The 18,675-nt window shown below is 39.4% G+C and overlaps 2 protein-coding genes across 6 annotated transcripts in view; one reads left to right on the forward strand and one right to left on the reverse strand.

The window, feature by feature from the left end:
- Nucleotides 1–11,741, forward strand: part of FGF14 (fibroblast growth factor 14) — a 624,162-nt gene extending 612,421 nt beyond the window's left edge. For all 5 annotated transcript variants that reach the window (XM_060636738.3, XM_060636742.3, XM_060636741.3 and 2 more), the window contains 2 exons: nucleotides 5,815–6,013; nucleotides 9,108–11,741. In XM_060636738.3, the coding sequence (XP_060492721.1) occupies nucleotides 5,815–6,013; nucleotides 9,108–9,244 (336 nt within the window). In that variant the 3' untranslated portion in view covers nucleotides 9,245–11,741. The remainder of the gene's footprint in view (nucleotides 1–5,814; nucleotides 6,014–9,107) is intronic.
- A 150-nt stretch (nucleotides 11,742–11,891) lies between these two features.
- ITGBL1 (integrin subunit beta like 1) overlaps nucleotides 11,892–18,675 on the reverse strand; it is a 211,228-nt gene continuing 204,444 nt past the window's right edge. Inside the window, exons 10-11 of the mRNA XM_060636737.3 lie at nucleotides 16,942–17,055; nucleotides 11,892–16,460 (exon numbers count right to left, since the gene is read on the reverse strand). Coding sequence (XP_060492720.1) covers nucleotides 16,369–16,460; nucleotides 16,942–17,055 — 206 coding nt within the window. The 3' untranslated portion in view covers nucleotides 11,892–16,368. The remainder of the gene's footprint in view (nucleotides 16,461–16,941; nucleotides 17,056–18,675) is intronic.

Raw genomic sequence — 18,675 nt, forward strand, 5'->3', positions numbered from 1 at the left:
AAAAACCCTGAGAATTCAGGTCACGTGGATCTTTGGGATTCCTGTATGTAGAAATGTCTATTGTACTGAAAGCTGTGAAGAATAATTAAGTCACTACTTCCCTGGCCATAGTAACAGTGAACATTGGAGTTCTATATATTATATAATTACCCATATAAATATAAATATGCCTATAGTTTACAGCTCAATGTACACTTTACCAATTATTTTGCACTTCTATTATCTTATTTGAGGTTTGCAAGAAACCTTTATGATTTGTTACTGTTCTCCGAGGAAGAACTTGGAGTCTGGCTCCCTCCTTCTCTGTTTAAGTCTGGGGAGAAACACTCCAAAGTTCAGGGTCAGGGTCATTACTGAGATATTGATGAGAGAAGACTGGGCTTTTTGATGACTCTGAAAATATAGAAGTTAACATAATATTAACAGGTATTATTTATTGTGCATTGATCATGTGCTATTTGCTAGTGTCTATCTAATATCATTTCTCTACCCTCTCTTTTTAATCTATTTTAGATTTGCCTTATCTTGTAATAGATGCTGTACATTTATCTGGAATGCCTGTTTATATATTTTCCTTTGAAACAGCGGAGGTGGTGGTGATGCTGGTGGTAGGCAAACACTTAGATATTAACCAAATGCAAATTTGCGTTTCTCCTAGTTGATGCAGTGACTGAAGGAATTTGTGAGCTAACTACTTGCGTCTCCTAACCAGAAACCCAAGCTCACAACACACCGTATGGGCTTTTCCAGGGACAAACTCATGAAACTGATTGAAATTGTTTACGCTTGTATATGTGAAAATAGGTAGAATCCAAGTTCAATTTGGCAACACTTAGCTCCTTAGTAATTTGAATTTTAATGAACAACCCCTCCACATTTATCTAGGTTGGGAAGTCCTTAGATCAGAGTTGGTAAAACTTTTTGGCAAATCACCATACAGTAAACGTTGTAGGCTTCGCGGTCCATACAATCTGTCTCAACAATTCACTCCTGAACTTCGGAATGTGGGCTATAAGAGGAGATGGTAGCTGCATTTGTCCCTTGGGCTACAGCTTGCTGGACCACTGACTTACAGCCTCACGGTCACTTTCAGCACTTTGGTTATGGTTTTCCTTAATTATCTGGGTTCGTAGCTCTTCATTAGTTATGAAATACAGAACATAGGCCTTCCCTTCCCTCCACCCTCTTCTTTCATCCAGAACCCAGAAGCCTGCCTTAGTATATGCAAATGGCTTATCGGGGTATTTTCCTAAACAAAGGCATTTCCCTGAGAAGAGGGATTCTGCCCCTACTGTTAAGATAATAAGTGCACCACAGATGGTGCTTTCAATTCAGAACAACCACAGCATAAAAGGAGATAGGAAGTTTTTGTCTAATTGTTCTGTTTTTCTATTCTATGAGTTGACGATTTAGTTTGGCAATGATACAAATTAATATTTAAGCCTCTGCTGGAACTCAACCATTGTTGATGTTGTTATGGTATCGATGGTTCTAAATATAGGCAGGCAAGATAAGAAAAAGACACATCAAACTCCTTATCTGTTTCATTTTGGCAGTTTCGGAGAGTTTCTATTTAAGCTTACATCTAAATAAGCATTCTCATTTTATCACTGCCGGTTTTAGAGCAGTTCACTGGCACAATCATCGTATTACTCAAACGTATAAAAACCATACGATAGGTTAGGGCTGTGCTGCTAAGCCACCTGGGCTCCCTTCTTCATTTAGTGTTTCTGCTCCTCTACATTGGAGGTCTCAAACTACAGGCTCATGGGCCCATCTCTGACCCTGGGTCTATCTGATACTGAAAAACAAAAACCAGAATTAAGAAATAGTTGCTACTATTAAAAGGAAATTGTATCTAGAAACCTGATGTCTTATTTCCTTTGGAAAACCGGGCTTACTAAAGCTCTAAGGTTTCTATTTTCACATGAGAACCGTGTGAGGAACAGCTGTTCTTTTTTATCATTCTTTCCACCACTCTGTCTCTTCAACACTGAGCCTGAGTTGGGGGGCATTTAGCCTCATAATGGTGCCAGGGTTCCAACAGCCAGCTTCACTCTTGTGTCTACCTGGTAAGTAGAGGTACCGAGTTTGTGACCCCTGCTGGCTACATGTCCCCTAGGGATCTCATCAGCAACAATGTCCACCTGTGGGACTATTCACTCCATCTGTCCTCCTAAAGCATGTTGTGGGACTCAGACACAACACTGTGGCCATGTTAATTGCATAGTTGTTATCAAGAGCAGGTATGTTTATGGGTTATGTTTTATTCATTTGGTCAATGCCAGTTTTCCCTTGCAAGGAAATACCTTTTAGAAGGTAGGACCAAGAAAAAGAAAAGGGTTTCTGTCTTCAATAATTTTTAGAACATAGAGCCTTTCTCTGTTTGTCTGGGCTGCAAGGAAGTTCATAACTCAATTTAACAATGTGTCACAATTCCGGTGCTATTTCTCTTCTTACTTTGTGTGTCTCTGATAATGATATCAACACTGATTACTAAGGTGAACGCACATATATGCATGTACAATCTTCAAGTCCATTTTGCAAGAGACTGGGCTTCAACACATCAGAGTATAAGTGTTACTAATGTCTCAGAACCATCCTCCACACTGACAACAGATACGTGTCTGCAAAATACCAGACTAAATCATTATTCCCTTGCTTATTCAGGAAGGGCTGTCTGCATATCTACCTCTTGCTCATAAGGAATCTAAGTAATTATCAAAGTGTCCAAAACCCTTCACATTTCCCTAATCTACCTTCCTATCCACATATCTGTGAAATCACTGGCCCACCTCACAGAAGGGGGATGTGGAATGACTTCCTCAGAGTCGCCAGAGGCAAACATTTTATCTAAAAAGACTTAGTGTCAGGGGCACCTGGGTGGCTCAGTTGGTTAAGCAGCCGACTCTTGATTTCAGCTCAGGTTATGCTCTCACGGTTCCTGGGTTCAAGTCCCACACTGGGCTCTGTGATTACAGAGCAGAGCCTGATTTGGATCCTCTGTCTCCCTCTCTCTGCCCTCCCCCACTTGTTCGCTCTCTCTCAAAATGAATAAATGTTAAAAATAATTAATTTTTTTAAAGTAAAAAAAGAGAAAGACCTAGTGTCCGAGGTCCTGAAGTATACTCTAAGAACAAATGATTTCTTCCACATCTAGGATCTTCATTCTCTTTCATATATAATTTAGGGTAGAGACCATGTGACGCGTTCCTAATTTGCTATGGGTAATGTCCTCTGAGCAGTGGGGATCAGATGGGGATAGGGGGTGACTACTCTGTGTAACTACTTTTCCAACACTGGAGGCCCCGGTGTCTCTAGGGAAAGGCCAGTCAGTAATCCTGTCAGTAAGGTGAGCCAGGCTCTGGGCAGAGACTGGCTATCCCAGATAGCAGGTGCCAGTTCCTGTGACCCCCAGGAGTGGCCTCCCAGGTCAGCTCTTCTCCACCCCCCTCCCAGCTGGTTTTGAGACAGGTTTTAACAGGTAAAACCGGATGCCTTGGCCTGTCTCAATAAAAGGCCAGTGACACACAGAGTCTAATTTGTTTGTCATAGAAGGTGCACATGCAAATAGTATGTTGTATTCATTAGTCTTTTGAGGGCAAGCCAGATTTACAGCATTCCACTTTATTTTTCCCCACCACAAATGTGTGAGCATGCATCCTTTAGTCAGTCCTCCCTCTACAGCATGGCCTGATTAACTCAGAGACTGTCATTTATTAGCAAGAGAACTAATGGGAGGATATTTGGAAAAATAAGATATTGTAGAAGGCCAGAATATTTATTTGGGTGGGATCTCATTCAAACCTGAGCTGGCATCATATAGAAGAAATGAAGACCTGCCGAAATTCCTTTGGGAGGGGCTAAGCCCACCTTTTGGCTACTTTCATCTCCTCAAATTAATCACCTTTTGGATCTGTTATCTTTGTCATGAAAAACGTCTGCCATTAACAAAACCTGTCCCCCTTGGAAAACTATTAGCTTTCAGAGAATTAAAGTTATGGGGCACTCTGAATTAATTGTATCCTGCAAGGGACACCATTTGATAATTCATACTCTCATGGGAAATATTGAAAGAACCTTTCCACAGGCAGTAATGTCACATTCCTTATTATAGCTGGCATAACTTTAACTCTTACAGGTTTAATTTTTGGTCCCTAAAGGACGTGTTTTTCAGAATGCATAAAGAAAACAATGTATAAAAAAAGAAACAAGTTATTTTCTGCAGTCATAAAAATCTATTCAGGTGAAAATTTTTTCAAGTACAGTGATATTTTTTAAAAGGTCAATGACAAGAAACCTCTATTTTGCATCTATATTTCATATATATATATATATATATATATATATATATATATAGAATAGCACAGTGTTGAACTATTTAAAATAGCCACAAAGACTAGTTAAGTCATTTCTGTGTGTATAACTAGGAAGCTTGAAGTTTTAAATTACTTTTAATAGAAGTCTGTCAAAAATGCCTTTCTTGATTAAAGTTTAGAAGTGTGTATGGGGCCCCCGGGTGGCTCAGTTGGTTAAACATCCGACTTCGGCTCAGGTCATGATCTCAGAGTCCTTGGGTTCAAGCCCTGCATTGGGCTCTGTGCTGACAGCTCAGAGCCTGGAGCCTGTTTTGGATTCTGTGTCTCCCTCTCTCTCTGCCCCTCTTCAGCTCACACACACACACACACTCTCTCTCTCTCTCTCTCTCAAAAATAAATAAACTTTTTAAAAAAATTTAAAAAAAAAGAAGTGTGTAAAAGTCATCTATGAATATTTATGTCATTAATGATAATCATATAGTAGGGAGCTTTGGGCTGGTCATTGGTGGAGATCATGGCAGTGAGACTCAGGGCACTTAATTCACTTTACCCTTTCCAGAAAAGCCAGGTGGATTGCAGTCAGGGCAGCTTTTAATGTTTCTCTTCAAAAATTCTAGCTGGGGTGCAGCGCCTGGTCGGCTCATTTGGTTGAGTGTCTGACTTTGGCTCAGGTTGTGATCTTACAGTTCACAAGTTTGAGCCCCGCGTCGGGCTGTGTGCTGACAGTTCAGAGCCTGGAGCCTGCTTCGGATTCTGTGTCTCCCTCTCTCTCTGCCCCTCCCTGACTCGTGCCCTGTCTCTTTCTCTCAAAAATAAATAAACATTTTTAAAAATTTTTTTAAAAATAATAAATCCACTGGGTCTCCAAAGCATGGAATTAGGTCATTATTTCCAGCTCCCATCTCTATGAGCAGCTGACACAACACCCATCCTCAACTCCCGTGGCTGGCTTGTGTGCCAGCTGATTGTCATGGTTTTCCTTTGAGTTTTGGGTCTGTCTCTTTGTAGGTAAAACATAACACCCTATCATATCAATGATCTAATGCATGGCTAGCAGCTACTAGGGGAGCATATAATTATTCCTATGGAAATGGTGAAAATAGATGAACAAATTCCATAAGTATAAATCTTATTTTTGTTTAGCATATTGTGAGTATTGTGCTTTTTCTGGTTGTACTCTGGCTGAATTGTACACTGTTTCACTGAGACTGTTCTGAGTTTGTGTGTGTCTCCTATTTTCTCGCAAAAGGACATCCATACTCTTGCCTCTGTATATGTTTCCAATAGTAGCAGATTCTTCTCTATTCATTGCATATTTAAAAAGTGTGCAAATATTCATTGCATATTTAAAAAGTGTGCAAATACGAGGTGAGGCTGGTCATCTCTGCCCATCTCATTCATCCCCGGCAGACAAATTTCTGGAGGAATAAAGAGAAATTTTGGGGAGGCTTCCATTCCTTCCTCTAACTGTCTTTTCTTCCTCTTGTCTCAACAGGAACTGTTTACCCCTGAATGCAAGTTTAAAGAATCTGTTTTTGAAAACTATTATGTCATCTACTCATCTATGCTGTATAGACAACAGGAATCTGGTAGAGCCTGGTTTTTGGGATTGAATAAGGAAGGGCAAGTCATGAAAGGAAACAGAGTAAAGAAAACCAAACCAGCAGCTCATTTTCTACCCAAGCCATTGGAAGGTGAGTGTTCTGTGTACATTATCCTTCTCAGTTTACCACACATTTATTTTCCCCATTGCTAACTCTACATTGGCCGCAAGGAACTTCATGGAATGGTGGAGATTTTCTGTACCTGGATCTGGGTGGTAATCACACAGATATCTACTTTAGCCATGAATCTAAGGTTTGTACACTTTACTGTACATGTGCGTGTATGATGTATATATATACACATACACATAGATCATAAACATAGATATAAATATTTATGGGGTTTATAAAAATATATGCATATATACGTACATATATACATACACAATTGTTTTGAAAATTATGGAATACAAGTATTTGCCCATTTTGATGGTATTTAGCTGAAAGTAATCACATACTTGTGAATTATTGTAATTACAGAAAATGAAGGGTTAATCACTTGGCCTTGAGAGAGTGTTGATATCACAGATCTCCCTTCCAACTATGAAATTGTTTAGTAAACTTTGGTACCACCTTCTTATATATTCACTTGAAAACAATGAAGCCTTGGCATTTACTTTGATCAGATTCACAGAGAGCAGACCACAAAGTGTTGATAATTAATCAGAAGCATCTGCGCCTTTCTCATTAAGGATTCTGCCAAAAGTTCCATTTACCTTATCTACATAATTTTTGAGAACTACAAAAAAAAATTGACATGGAGGCATTTCAAAAGCATTGTCTATTCAAATACTTTTGCTTACCTTTGACAAAAAAGCAGATCTACAGTAACTAAATAAACACTTTCATCTAACTTAGTTTGATTTTCCTTTTGTTTTTTTGTTCCCAGAAGAAAGGTTTAGCCATCAAGAGAAAATGTACACTGGTTTTTTATAATCCATATTCCTTATATAGGAATGAGATAATTTGGAATATTAAAGGTTAATTATTAATTATCTGTGAATGCATAATTCAGCTTTCAGTTCGCCTAAGTTTGGAAAACCACTCTTACTGGTTAATACCATCTGTATGATTTCATCAATAATGGCTTACTGTCCCCTTAACTCAATTTGCCTACAGAACAAGCCATTGAAACCTAACTGGTTAGCCACCATGGCCCATCTAGGAAAGGAAGAATTATGCCAGAATCTGAAATAGGAGTGAATTATTCTCATTATATGATAGATCATAAGGCAATTAGAGTAGAAATAAGAAATGAGAGAGTTTGGCTATTCTTCCAGAGTAACACCTCTATGATTTGGCCTTATGTTTGTTGATGAATTTTGAGACCATCAGACTCACCAATATTCAAATGCAAGTGAAAAATTAAAAAACTAAGTCCGTAGCAGTTCTAGAAAAATCTTGGTTTATTTGCCATCTCGCTTTGTCTCTTTATATTAACTTTCGTGTTGAATATGAACAGATGAGAATTAACCAAATTTCTAAAATCTTATCTTTTAGCTACATAAATGTAATGAAAATCAAAAGGGACTTTATGTCTCTTAACTGAAGCAAAATCTGGAGACCTGCTATTTTTGTATATCTAGCAGGAAATATCGGAGACTGAGATGAGGTGTAATAATATCACTTGGTATTTGAATCATACACTGAAGAGTTGAGTGTGTGTGTGTGTGTGTGTGTGTGTGCGTGTGTGTGTGTTGTGCATTTGTGTATTTTTCAGGCAAAGAGGAACAGTATTTTCAAATAATTAGCAGACAGAGGTACTCTAAGAACAATTAAGGGGGTATTAATTATAATGACAGAGGTTATCACGTAGTGTAAGTTATAGAGGAGAATTAATTTCAAAACCCCTACAGGATGTAAATTATATGATTGGAAATGTTTATGGCAAATTAGGTACTTGATTAATTATCGATGCTCTGGGGCATTCCTATCTCTTACACAACTTCACCACATAGACAATCAAGGTTAATGCTCTGCCACTATTGTCTCCTAATTGAATTAGTAGTGAGAGAGGAGAAATCGGACAGTGCTTCAAGGATATGGATTAATCCCTTTTACTACCTTGCCAAGTCATTTCAGGCAGGTCTGGTGTACACATGCACTTTCAAATGTGTGTGCTGCTGAAAATCCACATGCTGCATTGATGCAAAAGAGGTTGTACCACCTTGAGCATGGAGAACGCATATGGTGGTCCATCCTGACCAAACATAGAGTCTCTTCATAAAATATCAGACCCTTTCCAAAGCCTAAAAAGCAGGTTAGACAGCTCTAATTCCTGAGTATTTCTGATAGCAGATGATTTTAACTCAGCTAATTTCCCCCAAGCATCAGTCCCCCTGAAATGTCCTTCTGCAGGATTCCCTAGAACTATTTTCCAAAAACCCACATGAACTGCTGTGATTAACTGAGCCACTGGACACTATTCAAGCAATTGCTCAGGACTTACTCGGGCATCCTTCCCACATGCACTCTTGCCATTCTGTGCTTCTGCCTTATATGACATCAATTATTAGGTTTTTAATAACATATCAGAATGAGACATAAAAATACAAAATGCCCCACACATGTCTTCAGATTTTTAAGGGTCTCTTTCCATGATGGTGGGAGAGGAAATCTAAAGAATGATCTCCCACAGTCCCTGGTGTAAGGAAAGTGAGTTATTATTGCTTTGGATAGCTTTTGAAGTTGACGCGAGTGTGATTATGTTGCTTTTGAACCACTTGAGTGGAAAATAACGTGATGATCTAGAGGGTAAATACCAGGACTCGAAAAGATGAATGGGAGTGAGGGGTTTCAGTGTTGACAACAGGGTGCAGTGGAAGGGAAGTGTGAGTCTTCCTGACTGGACAAAGAGAACCAGGTTTGTGCCCCCCCTAAAGGAGATATGCAGATATGTTATCTAAGTGCTTGCCATTGGTGTGTGTGTGTGTGTGTACTTTATATCTGAGCCCCACAAAGAGGCCACTGCTCCTATTTAAACCCTCTCTCCTAGACAAAAACCCACACTCACTCAAGTGCACATATTAGTTACACAAGCTGGAGAATGTGGAGGAAGTACTGTCTTCCGTCCCCTCTACGAGGGGTTGCATTACTTCCGGTGTGTCAGGCCTGGCCACTCTTGAACCTAACCGCCCTAATGTCTCCTTTCCTCCCTTCTTCACGCCCTGCCGCCCATCCCCAGTTGCCATGTACCGAGAACCATCTTTGCACGACGTGGGAGAAACGGTCCCGAAGGCCGGGGTGACACCAAGTAAAAGCACAAGTGCGTCGGCAATAATGAATGGAGGCAAACCAGTCAACAAAAGTAAGACAACATAGCCAGATCCTCACAGGTGTTGTGACTTACTCGTCCTGAGCACAGTTGAGTGATTTATCCTTGCCAGACATTCCTGCTCCCGCGGCTGAGGAGCGGCCGGAAGTAAGCCAATGCTTGCTCTTTGCTGTCTCGAACTTCTTGATTGCAAGTGGATAAATCTTCAACCTGTTGCACCCCCAGAACAAGAAGACACCTGGACAACCAGCTCAACTCAGACCATGGAATGCCCTACCAGATATGGAATGCCTTTTTAATATCTTTTCTGTGACTGTGACACTTCATGTGAATGACATACTTCACAAGTACACTCGATACCTTGCCTGCTGACAGCTACCCATAATCCTTTTTGAGTCCTGTTTCAGCGAAATCCATGTGTTTAAGTTCAATTTTGTAGCACACAAATACTATTGAGTAATTTCTAGTTAGACGCTGTAAACCTGTGCTATTATGGATTTCTCTTCCCCCCGTTTTTACAGGGCTGCCCGCTCCACTGTCCGTGACCTTTTGCGGGGATTGTATTCCTCTAAATCTTAAATGTTGCAGTTGGCTTAGTTCGGAGAGCGATCAGGGAATCAGGAAGCCTTCTCAACCTATTAGTACAAATTGCATCTATAAAGATTAAGAGTGTTGTCTCCGGCTCCCACTCTCAATTAAACACACATATATGCTCTGTCCAGTAGCAGATACTGTGCTCCTCTGGTCGGCGTGGCCGGGGTGAGAAATGGGTCAAACACAGTCCAGGGGAAGCTCTCTAAAGATATGTGTTTGACACCCCCCTATAGTTCCTTTGTGTGTGTGTGTGTTTTATACATATCACAAGCTTACTGGTTAATGGTAACATTTGCCTTGCCCAGCGAGCAAGACCCACTGGTTTTTGAGAAAGTGGGTCCAAAGAACTCTGTAGGCCTTGTAGGCCTGATTAAGGTTCATTTTTTCATCTACTAATCCTCATTATTTGGGAAAAAAAAAAAGAAAAAAAAGAAAATTCAATAATTACAACCTACAAGAATTGCGCTACCTAAATCCATTTCAGATATAATCCTACCTGTTTTTAATGAACCGAACTGAATGCCATCCCCAGTTTTGGCTGCGTTCCACTCATACTCAGCAGAGCATGGGCAAGGCGGCTGTTGTGTTCTTTTTCTGCAGCAGCAATGCAAACGTTAGTTATAAATTAGACTTTAATATTTTTGGTGTTTAATGACAAGTTTTTAAAACTGGACATATTATTAGGAAAAAATATTTTTTTTAGCTCAGCATGCTGAGTCAGGTACTGTGTATTTCGCCACTCCAAACCTGTAACTCAGCTTCTTGGGGCCCCAGTTGCCCAGTGGCTGGGGTACAGGTGCCTTGCCATGATCTCAGAATGCAGTCTGTTGAACTATTCTGGATAAAATTCAAGGCAAACCAACACGTTCACACATCAGGTTTTCGGTCCATTCAGTTGATTTGCATTTGTTTTATCTTGCTTTCTTAATTTCCTTTTGCATAATTCTGAGCTTAGGGAAGACAACTGCTAAGAAAGGCCATGAATATAGTTGACGGCACAAGGAAGAAACCAAGCAAAACGTTCGGTATTGGATATAAAGAGTTTCAAAATGTTTGATACGAAACTGTTTGGAAATATATTTGTTAGCTCTGTGTATACTTAATAAAATTCAATGTTTTCTCCTCCGAAGAGTTAACTGAGACCAAACTGAACCTCATTTATAGAAAACTCTATGTGGGATTATGTACTGGCCTCTTGTTATTATTTCCACGTGGAAGGCTGACCCAGTCGCCATTTCCCCCCATCTGCACTGTATTTTCTTGGAAATTATTTTGTCACTGCTTTCCTAAGTCTCCATGACAGCCCTTGCCCGGCATTTAAAAATTTTGGCCTGCTTAGCTGATTAAAGATTTAGTATAAATTTAACTGTTTATGCTTACTTCATTTTCATATTGGATTTCATTTTAATAAATAAAAAGTTAGCATAACGTTTGGGTAGATTTATTGTCAATAATGCTAAAGTACGAACATAACAAAATCATTCCTTTGACCATTCTTGATTTCCCGTTACACCATCTTAAGGCCTATCATTTTCAACAGGATGAGTTAAAATATGTTAGATGAGTTTCATGAACCAACTATTTAGGGAAGACATATATTCTATAATATGTGGCAAACTATGAATTATTTAACTTGACATTCCAATTAGATGGGCTTATACACACCGCTCGCCCCAACTCTCTCTCTCTCTCACACACACACACACACACACACACACACCAAACAACCCCACCTATTTGTTTTTGGTAATCAGCCCTACTTGCTGGTTTTTTCCCACTGCAAGCCTGTTAATTGGTTAAAATTAAGACAAGATTTATTTTTGTAAATGACTGAGACTTATGTAAATGTGCATCTCTGTTTTGTTTTTTATATGAGTTGTCTCTAAGGGCATTTATCCCTATGAATGGATGTCAAATACTTTCTTCTAATATATGTTTAGACATATTGCAGACGGGTCCTTGTTATTTGTAAATTAGACCGTTTCCTCTGTGTCTGGTCTCACCTGTTGCATGGGACAAGGACAGCACTGGTGAACTGCATGTAGTAGGACCTACGTATCAAGAACTGTGGTATGTATTATTCAATTTACATACAAAGAGTTTGTCTGCATTGTACAGTTTCTGTGTTTAATACCATTTGTTGTATTCACACATACAACATACTGAATAAAATATTGATATGAAGGCATATTACAAAACATCAAACAACTTTATGTAACAAAATGGCATCGCTTCACCCACAAATATAGAGAAATATCATGTAAATAAGTTGGTACACTCAATTTCCCCCTTTACCATGCCAAAGAAAATTTTAGCTCTTTGATGATACCTCTCTTGCTATTTTTCTGGGATAAGACTCCACCAGTTTTCCCCTCAAAAATTAAGTTTGCTGTTATTAAATAAGTGCAGTCTGTCATTATCAATGTTCTGTATAGTAAATCCGATGGAATTCATTTGTATCTACAGACTGTGTTTTGTACCTCCATGTACATATGTCAATTGCATCGAGTCTCTCTAATGTCACATTCCTTTTGCATGCATATCTGGTAGGGGAGGGTTATTTCTACTGATCTGTTATGGTAGCTGATGGCTTCACCCATCCCTCAGCAATGCTCGGGAATGTTCATTGTTTTGATATTCCAGGCGACACCGGTTTTATTTTAAGTTTGCTTTCTACAATGTTTTGCTACAACTTTACTTGGAAAAACTGCAGAAGCAATGCAGGTGGTGCACCCTATGTAAAGAGTAAAATGGGACCGAGCAACATGTCCTTACAAATCCTGCAGACGTTAGAGATCCTTGCTCTAAATGTGTGCTCGCCCGGAGGGTTTTGGGGTAGGAGGTGGCGTTAGGAGCTCCACATGGGGCCTGCAAGACTCCTGCTGCAGTCCTTCTCATTACCTCCTGGGGAATCCTTCTCATTATTTACCTCCTGGAGAGTGAGCAGAGGGAGTAGTTTTAGCACACCTGCCCAGTTGCTCAATTAATGCCTAAAGCATTAAAACAATCAGATGTTTTCGAGATGACCAATGTTAGATTTGGTTTTCTTTTACAAACCAAACCCAAACAAACAACGAAAACGTCTTGTTCCTTAAGTTAGAACGTGCGTATCGCTTCACTTAAGGTTTTAGTCCTAATATTACAGAGAGAACTAATGCTTCAGGGAGAGATTGACTAAGAGTTCCGTTTTAGAAAGAAAGAAAATAATTGAAAACTATTTCCAATTTTATTTCAGAACAAGACTATTTCCAGGGAAAGCAATTGGCTAAATGCCGATATACCAACATCCGGATGAGAACTGTATCGCTTTGGAGAAAAATACAATTCCCAGCTTAAGTTTCTTAGCTTACAAGGGGGTTACACAGGGCCCGTGGACCCTTGGATACTGAGTAGGGCTTCAAAGTTTTGACAGGGAGTCTGCAAACAAAGGCTGAGTTGTGATTTGTTTTGATTTGTTCTCAGTTTTCTGTATCATTCGGTCTAATCCCGATGTTTGCTGGCAGAGATTGTGTTTGTATTTGACGTGGTGGAGGCCGTTCCTTTCAAGGTGCTGCAGGCATTTGGATTAGCTGAAGGGTGCAGGGAGAAAATGGGGTAAAATGTCCTCTTGGGTCTTAGGACCCAATTCGAATTATATTGAAAAGTCCTTGGGGAAGAATTCCTCGGTGATGGTTTGCCAACAAGCATGGTGCGTGCCAACAGCAGCAGCAAACGTGTCCTGTCACATCCCTTCCCAACTGACGTTAATCTCCCTGTCACAGGAACTCGAACAAGCCGAAGAGATTCGCACATTTCCCCTTTCACCCGTTACAAGTTGGTTCCTGCCCTGCCTTTGTTTGAAAGAGGGAGTTTTTATCTTAGTAACGGGATTGAAAGTCAAAATACAAAATCACATTGAAGAAGGGTAGGATTTACGTCTTTACATGTAACTATATTTTATTTTTACCAATTTAAACATGTAAATTAAATAACTTCTTAATATATCTATTGATGTTTGCATTGCTAGAGTCAAAATCACATACACACATATGAAATATAGCAGACAGAAAGAAGTAAAAAGAAAATATTTCTGTTTTAAAAGAAAAATATTCCTTAGAGATTAGGTACCATGTGACTTAGGCTATCACTCAGTTTTGGTTCAATAATTTGTAGCTAAATGAACCCGGAATATAGCTGACTGTATTTTCAGCCTTGTCAAAAAATTTGGACAAATCACATTTCAATCTTCATAGTATAATAATTTCTCCATATTGAAACCTTTTCTCAAAAAAAAAAAAAAAAAACATACATGCTGAGGACATTTTCCTTACATGAAAACATAAAAATTGAAGCCCTTTCATTTTAGTTGTTAATACAAAGGGATAACAAACAGAGGGAGTTAGGAGAAAACTAAGACGCACCCAGGAATACAGGATAAGACAAAGGGAATGAATTAAGGGCATCTCCAGTAGAACATGGCTGGCAAACTACTTACTGCTCAGCTGGGAGCCACATCCAGCATGCGGTCTGTTTTTGTATGGCCCAGGAGCTCAGAATGAGTGTTCCGTTTTTCCTTTTATAGTTCTAAAGTGTTAAAAACAAACAGAGAAGAACACGCAACAGAGAGGTCAGTGGCCCACAGAATCTAAAGTATTGACTAACTGGTCCTTTATGGAAAGCAGAGTTCTGCAGTGTGCGTGATGTAGTGAATTCTGATGATTGCACATCGTCCGGTCATCAAAACTGCTACTGAATAATTACAATATGTTTGAGGCTAAAAATGATTAGAGAGAGAGGAGGAAAGAATATCATCTATATGATTTCTGAACTGCTTATATTTCCCTCGTTTTACAAAACTGATATATCAACGGACATACTCAATAATAGAGATACAACTAATATGGTTGCACTTCCATCATCTCAGGATAGAGATAACAATTTTATAAATCTATTAAAGTATGAGAACACTATTAGTACTATCAAAGTCAGCATCAGATAAATTTTCTCTTAAATAACTTTCAATATTAAATTTTTAAGTAACTCGGCAAATGCATATTTTCCTTATTTTTTGGTGATTTGACTTAATAAAGTCCAAGCCATGACTCTAGGATATTTACATCATCAAGTAAAATTTCCAAGTAAAAATTTTCATCTTAAACAATGCGGAAATGATTTTGTTACATTACTCTAGGATTTTACAAAATATAATTCACATTTAGAAAAAAAGTGGGTTTTTTTAGCTCCAAATAATTAAAGGTTGCCTAAACTAATGTGTGTAAGTAGATTTAACTGTAAATATGTAAGGGAAGTCCTAATTATTGTACATTTTCATAATTCAATGTGAATTTCATACAGAGCAAAATTTCACCATTAAGAAAATAAACATTTTGTTCCTATCGCTGAGTGAATATTTGTAATTTCTACTTAAGACATTTCTAGATTTTTTTTTTTTTATCCTCTGAGCTTTGAGACTGGTGCCATTTGATCACAGTATCTCTTCTTGACTTCTTTGCATGATGCTTTTTCAGTAAATAATGTATGCTTAGAAATAAGAATATTTTAAGGGAAATGAATGCATATTTCAGGCCCATCCTATGTCCAATTAGATATTCTTTCTAAAAGGCAAGTTACCATGATGCAATTTAAAATAGTGAGAAATCAAATTCCTTTTACACCTAACCCCTCCCTGCCCAGTTTACAAAATGATCTAGTAACAGAAGGTGCCCCTGAATACCAATTCATTTTGTTGTTGTTGTTGTTGTTAATCATCAGTAGGTAAATATATATTGACACAGATTGTAAGCAACTTAACGTCACTATTTATTAAAAATGTTAAATTGTACACTTTTCATACTTCCTTCATAAGGGAATCTTCTTTTGTGAATTTAAAGTGAGACCAGACGCATGACTTACTGGCTAAACCTGACCAGTCTTCTTCTTTAAAAAGCACTGGTGATCCAGCCTTTAGCACCCCCGACACTAGCCCTTGTGCCTGTTTGTCTTTACTGATTCCAAATGGAAATGCTGAGTGATAAGGAATCTGAAAAAATATGATGGATGGATTTATGTGAGGATATATCTTTTCCTTAGATTCAAATGTGGTTTTTTTTGTGACCACTTTTTTTGTGGCCTTTCTAACCACCATGTAATTCAGTGTTTCTCAACTCCGGCACTATTGACATTTGGAGTCAGAGAACTTTTTGTCATGGGGCTGTCCTGTGCCCCGTGGGATGTTCGTAGAAGCATCTGTGTCCTCCATGCACTAGAGGCCGGTAGCATGCCCTGCCAGCCCACCCAGTGTGACAATTGAAATTATCTGCAGACGTCACCAAATGTTTTCTGGGGTGGCAAAGTCACCCTTGTTGAGAACCACAGGTGTAAATTCTGTAGGAAAAATTCTTTCTGGCCTTACTTACATCAGATTTTTGCCTAACTTGTTTTTTAATGGGTGCCCAGCCTTCACTCAGGCATTCAGAAATAGAAAAACATGCAATAGTCTATTTGACCTGTCCTAGTGGTGATTATACATGGTTTCCTTTGCGTTTATGTGTCCTAATGGCCTACAAACATAAGAATGCAGTCCTGTCCCACGGGGTCATTAAGGATAGTCTGTGCCGAGCCAGATCTCACACGCATTTCCATTCCATCCGCGCCAGCATTCACAACTTCCACAGCTACATATTCCATTCCCTGCAATAAAATACAGGGGGGGGGGGGTCATCATCATGACCGAAAGGCACCAAGTTCGAGTATGTTACTATAAACCATGCACCAAGTTCAAGTATGTTACTATAAACCATAACCGTTCCTAACCAAAACCATTTCATTCATCCTCTGCAGATTTTACTGCACGGCCATGTTGCTATTAACTTATTAAACAGCTATGGGACCTCTGATCCTTCAAACGATTAACAGCACCTACTTGGTAGCACCAACTATGCAGTATCCATTCAGCAGTGACCATCTTGTATCACTCCAGCTGAACTTTCTCTACGTCCCCACTTCGCCTTTAACTTATCTAGCACACGTGTCTAACCATCTATCAGGACTTGGTAATTGGGACAGCAGTATCTACCACACACACAGCCACGGGCAGCACCGTGGGGTGGGGGGCCGTTTGTCTTTCTCACAAACCAGGAGTGCGGAGCAAACCAAGCAGGTCACACTGCACCTGTGCAAATGAGGCCGTCGTGCTTGTCACAGTCCCTGTCGTCACAGTCACAGAGCTCTCCAGAAATGTACCACTCTTCAGCAGAGCAGATGCACTTCCCACAGTGGCAAGAACCTGAAATCACAAAGGGCATCATCACTAAGGGTTTCTGACTAGAATAGAACATCGGCAACACACGGACAACGGGCTTCTAATAACCCACCTTCCAAAGGTAAAAGTTTATCGAAGAGCCTGTTGCTCAGAGGGGAGCTTTACTTACCGTCATTCATAAAGGTCATCTGGGAAAGGCTTCATTATGGATCTAGACAGTTGCAATTAGCCTTGAGCAAATGTTCCATGGCCCGGGCTGGTTGAAATGTCAATAAGAGCAGAATGTGCTGATTCTTAGAGATGGCCTTCCGAAAAGGTGTTCAAAAATAAATGATTTTTTCCCTCTTTTATTCTTTTTTCCCCCCTTAATTGAATCATGTTTTAAAAGTGTCTGCTCTTCAAAGGAACTGAATGGTAAGGTCCATTAAATAAGGATGCATTTTATAATTAAAAGTACTAAATTATTGTGCTGCTCCTTTTGGATTTTTGCCTGCATGCTTTTCTTAGGGTGGCTCGTAAAAGTGCTGCATAGGGTGGCTCATAAAAGTGCTCAAAACGTACACATGCTCACTTGTGTTCATGTGACTTATCGGATCTCACCCTCGGGGCCTCCTGCCATGGTCGAGGAGACATATGATCCTCCCAAAATGTTCACCTCCTCCGAGGCTCTGGGTCTAACCAACTTTCTCATTACTTCACCCATTTCCCCTTTGTCCTTCCTCCCTAATGAAAAACATCCTCTTCTGTTATTAAAACTATTTTGACCTACTGGAAAACAATTTTATGAACGGTTATTTAAAAGAAAAGAATATACATGAATTAAATGATGTCACAAAGAGAAGAAAGCTCTCTTGGTCTACACGTCTTTACACAACAGGCTAAAAAACCCTCACACGGCAAAAATACTTACATAGCAGCAGTAGAGAACTTTAAAATTAAAACAGAAGCACATATAAAAAGGACCTCCCCTTTTCTTCTGTTTCCTTGGATTGGTTTTTCTTTCCCAGTGTGATTTCCTTTTACTAAATGAAGGGTATCACTAAATTTTTCAGATCAAAAATCACTTTAGGAAAATGTGAAGGAGAAGAAGTATTTTGACATATTTAACAAAATTCCATATTGCTCAGTTCAAAATGTACTGGGACCAATCACGAATTAGTGCCTCCGTGAAACATTAGTGATTGCAAAATGAGTTAGCAAGCTGGAGGATAAAGTGGTTACAGAAAAGAATTTGCATTTGTCACAGATATCATCAAAGGATTTGTATAAACGTGTCCCAGGCCTTAGGCACTTTGTGATATTTCACGTGGAAACTGGCATATGCATTTAGCTACAAGAATCCCCAATGGCCAAATTAAATGTGTGACATTCCTTGTCACACTTCTCAAGGTAAGGGAGTAGTCAGAATTAGTGATACGCTGACAACTGTGTTTACACTGATTAACTTCTTGCCTAACCACAGCATGATTTCATTTAGTCTAGACTGTTTTCCTGAGGGTCTGGGTTGATCTACACAGTCTTCAGTGCAATTCAGACAACTGTCACTTCTGATGAGTGACTGGCAGGCTGCTGCCAGTCACTGAGCCTGCTGGTCCGTCTGTGAGGGAGGGTGGCTCCTTCCTGGTCATGTCAAGGTACAGTGTT

This window comes from Panthera onca, chromosome A1 (genome assembly GCF_046562875.1).
Source record: "Panthera onca isolate mPanOnc1 chromosome A1, mPanOnc1 haplotype 2, whole genome shotgun sequence".
In the NCBI taxonomy this organism is placed as follows: domain Eukaryota; kingdom Metazoa; phylum Chordata; class Mammalia; order Carnivora; family Felidae; genus Panthera; species Panthera onca.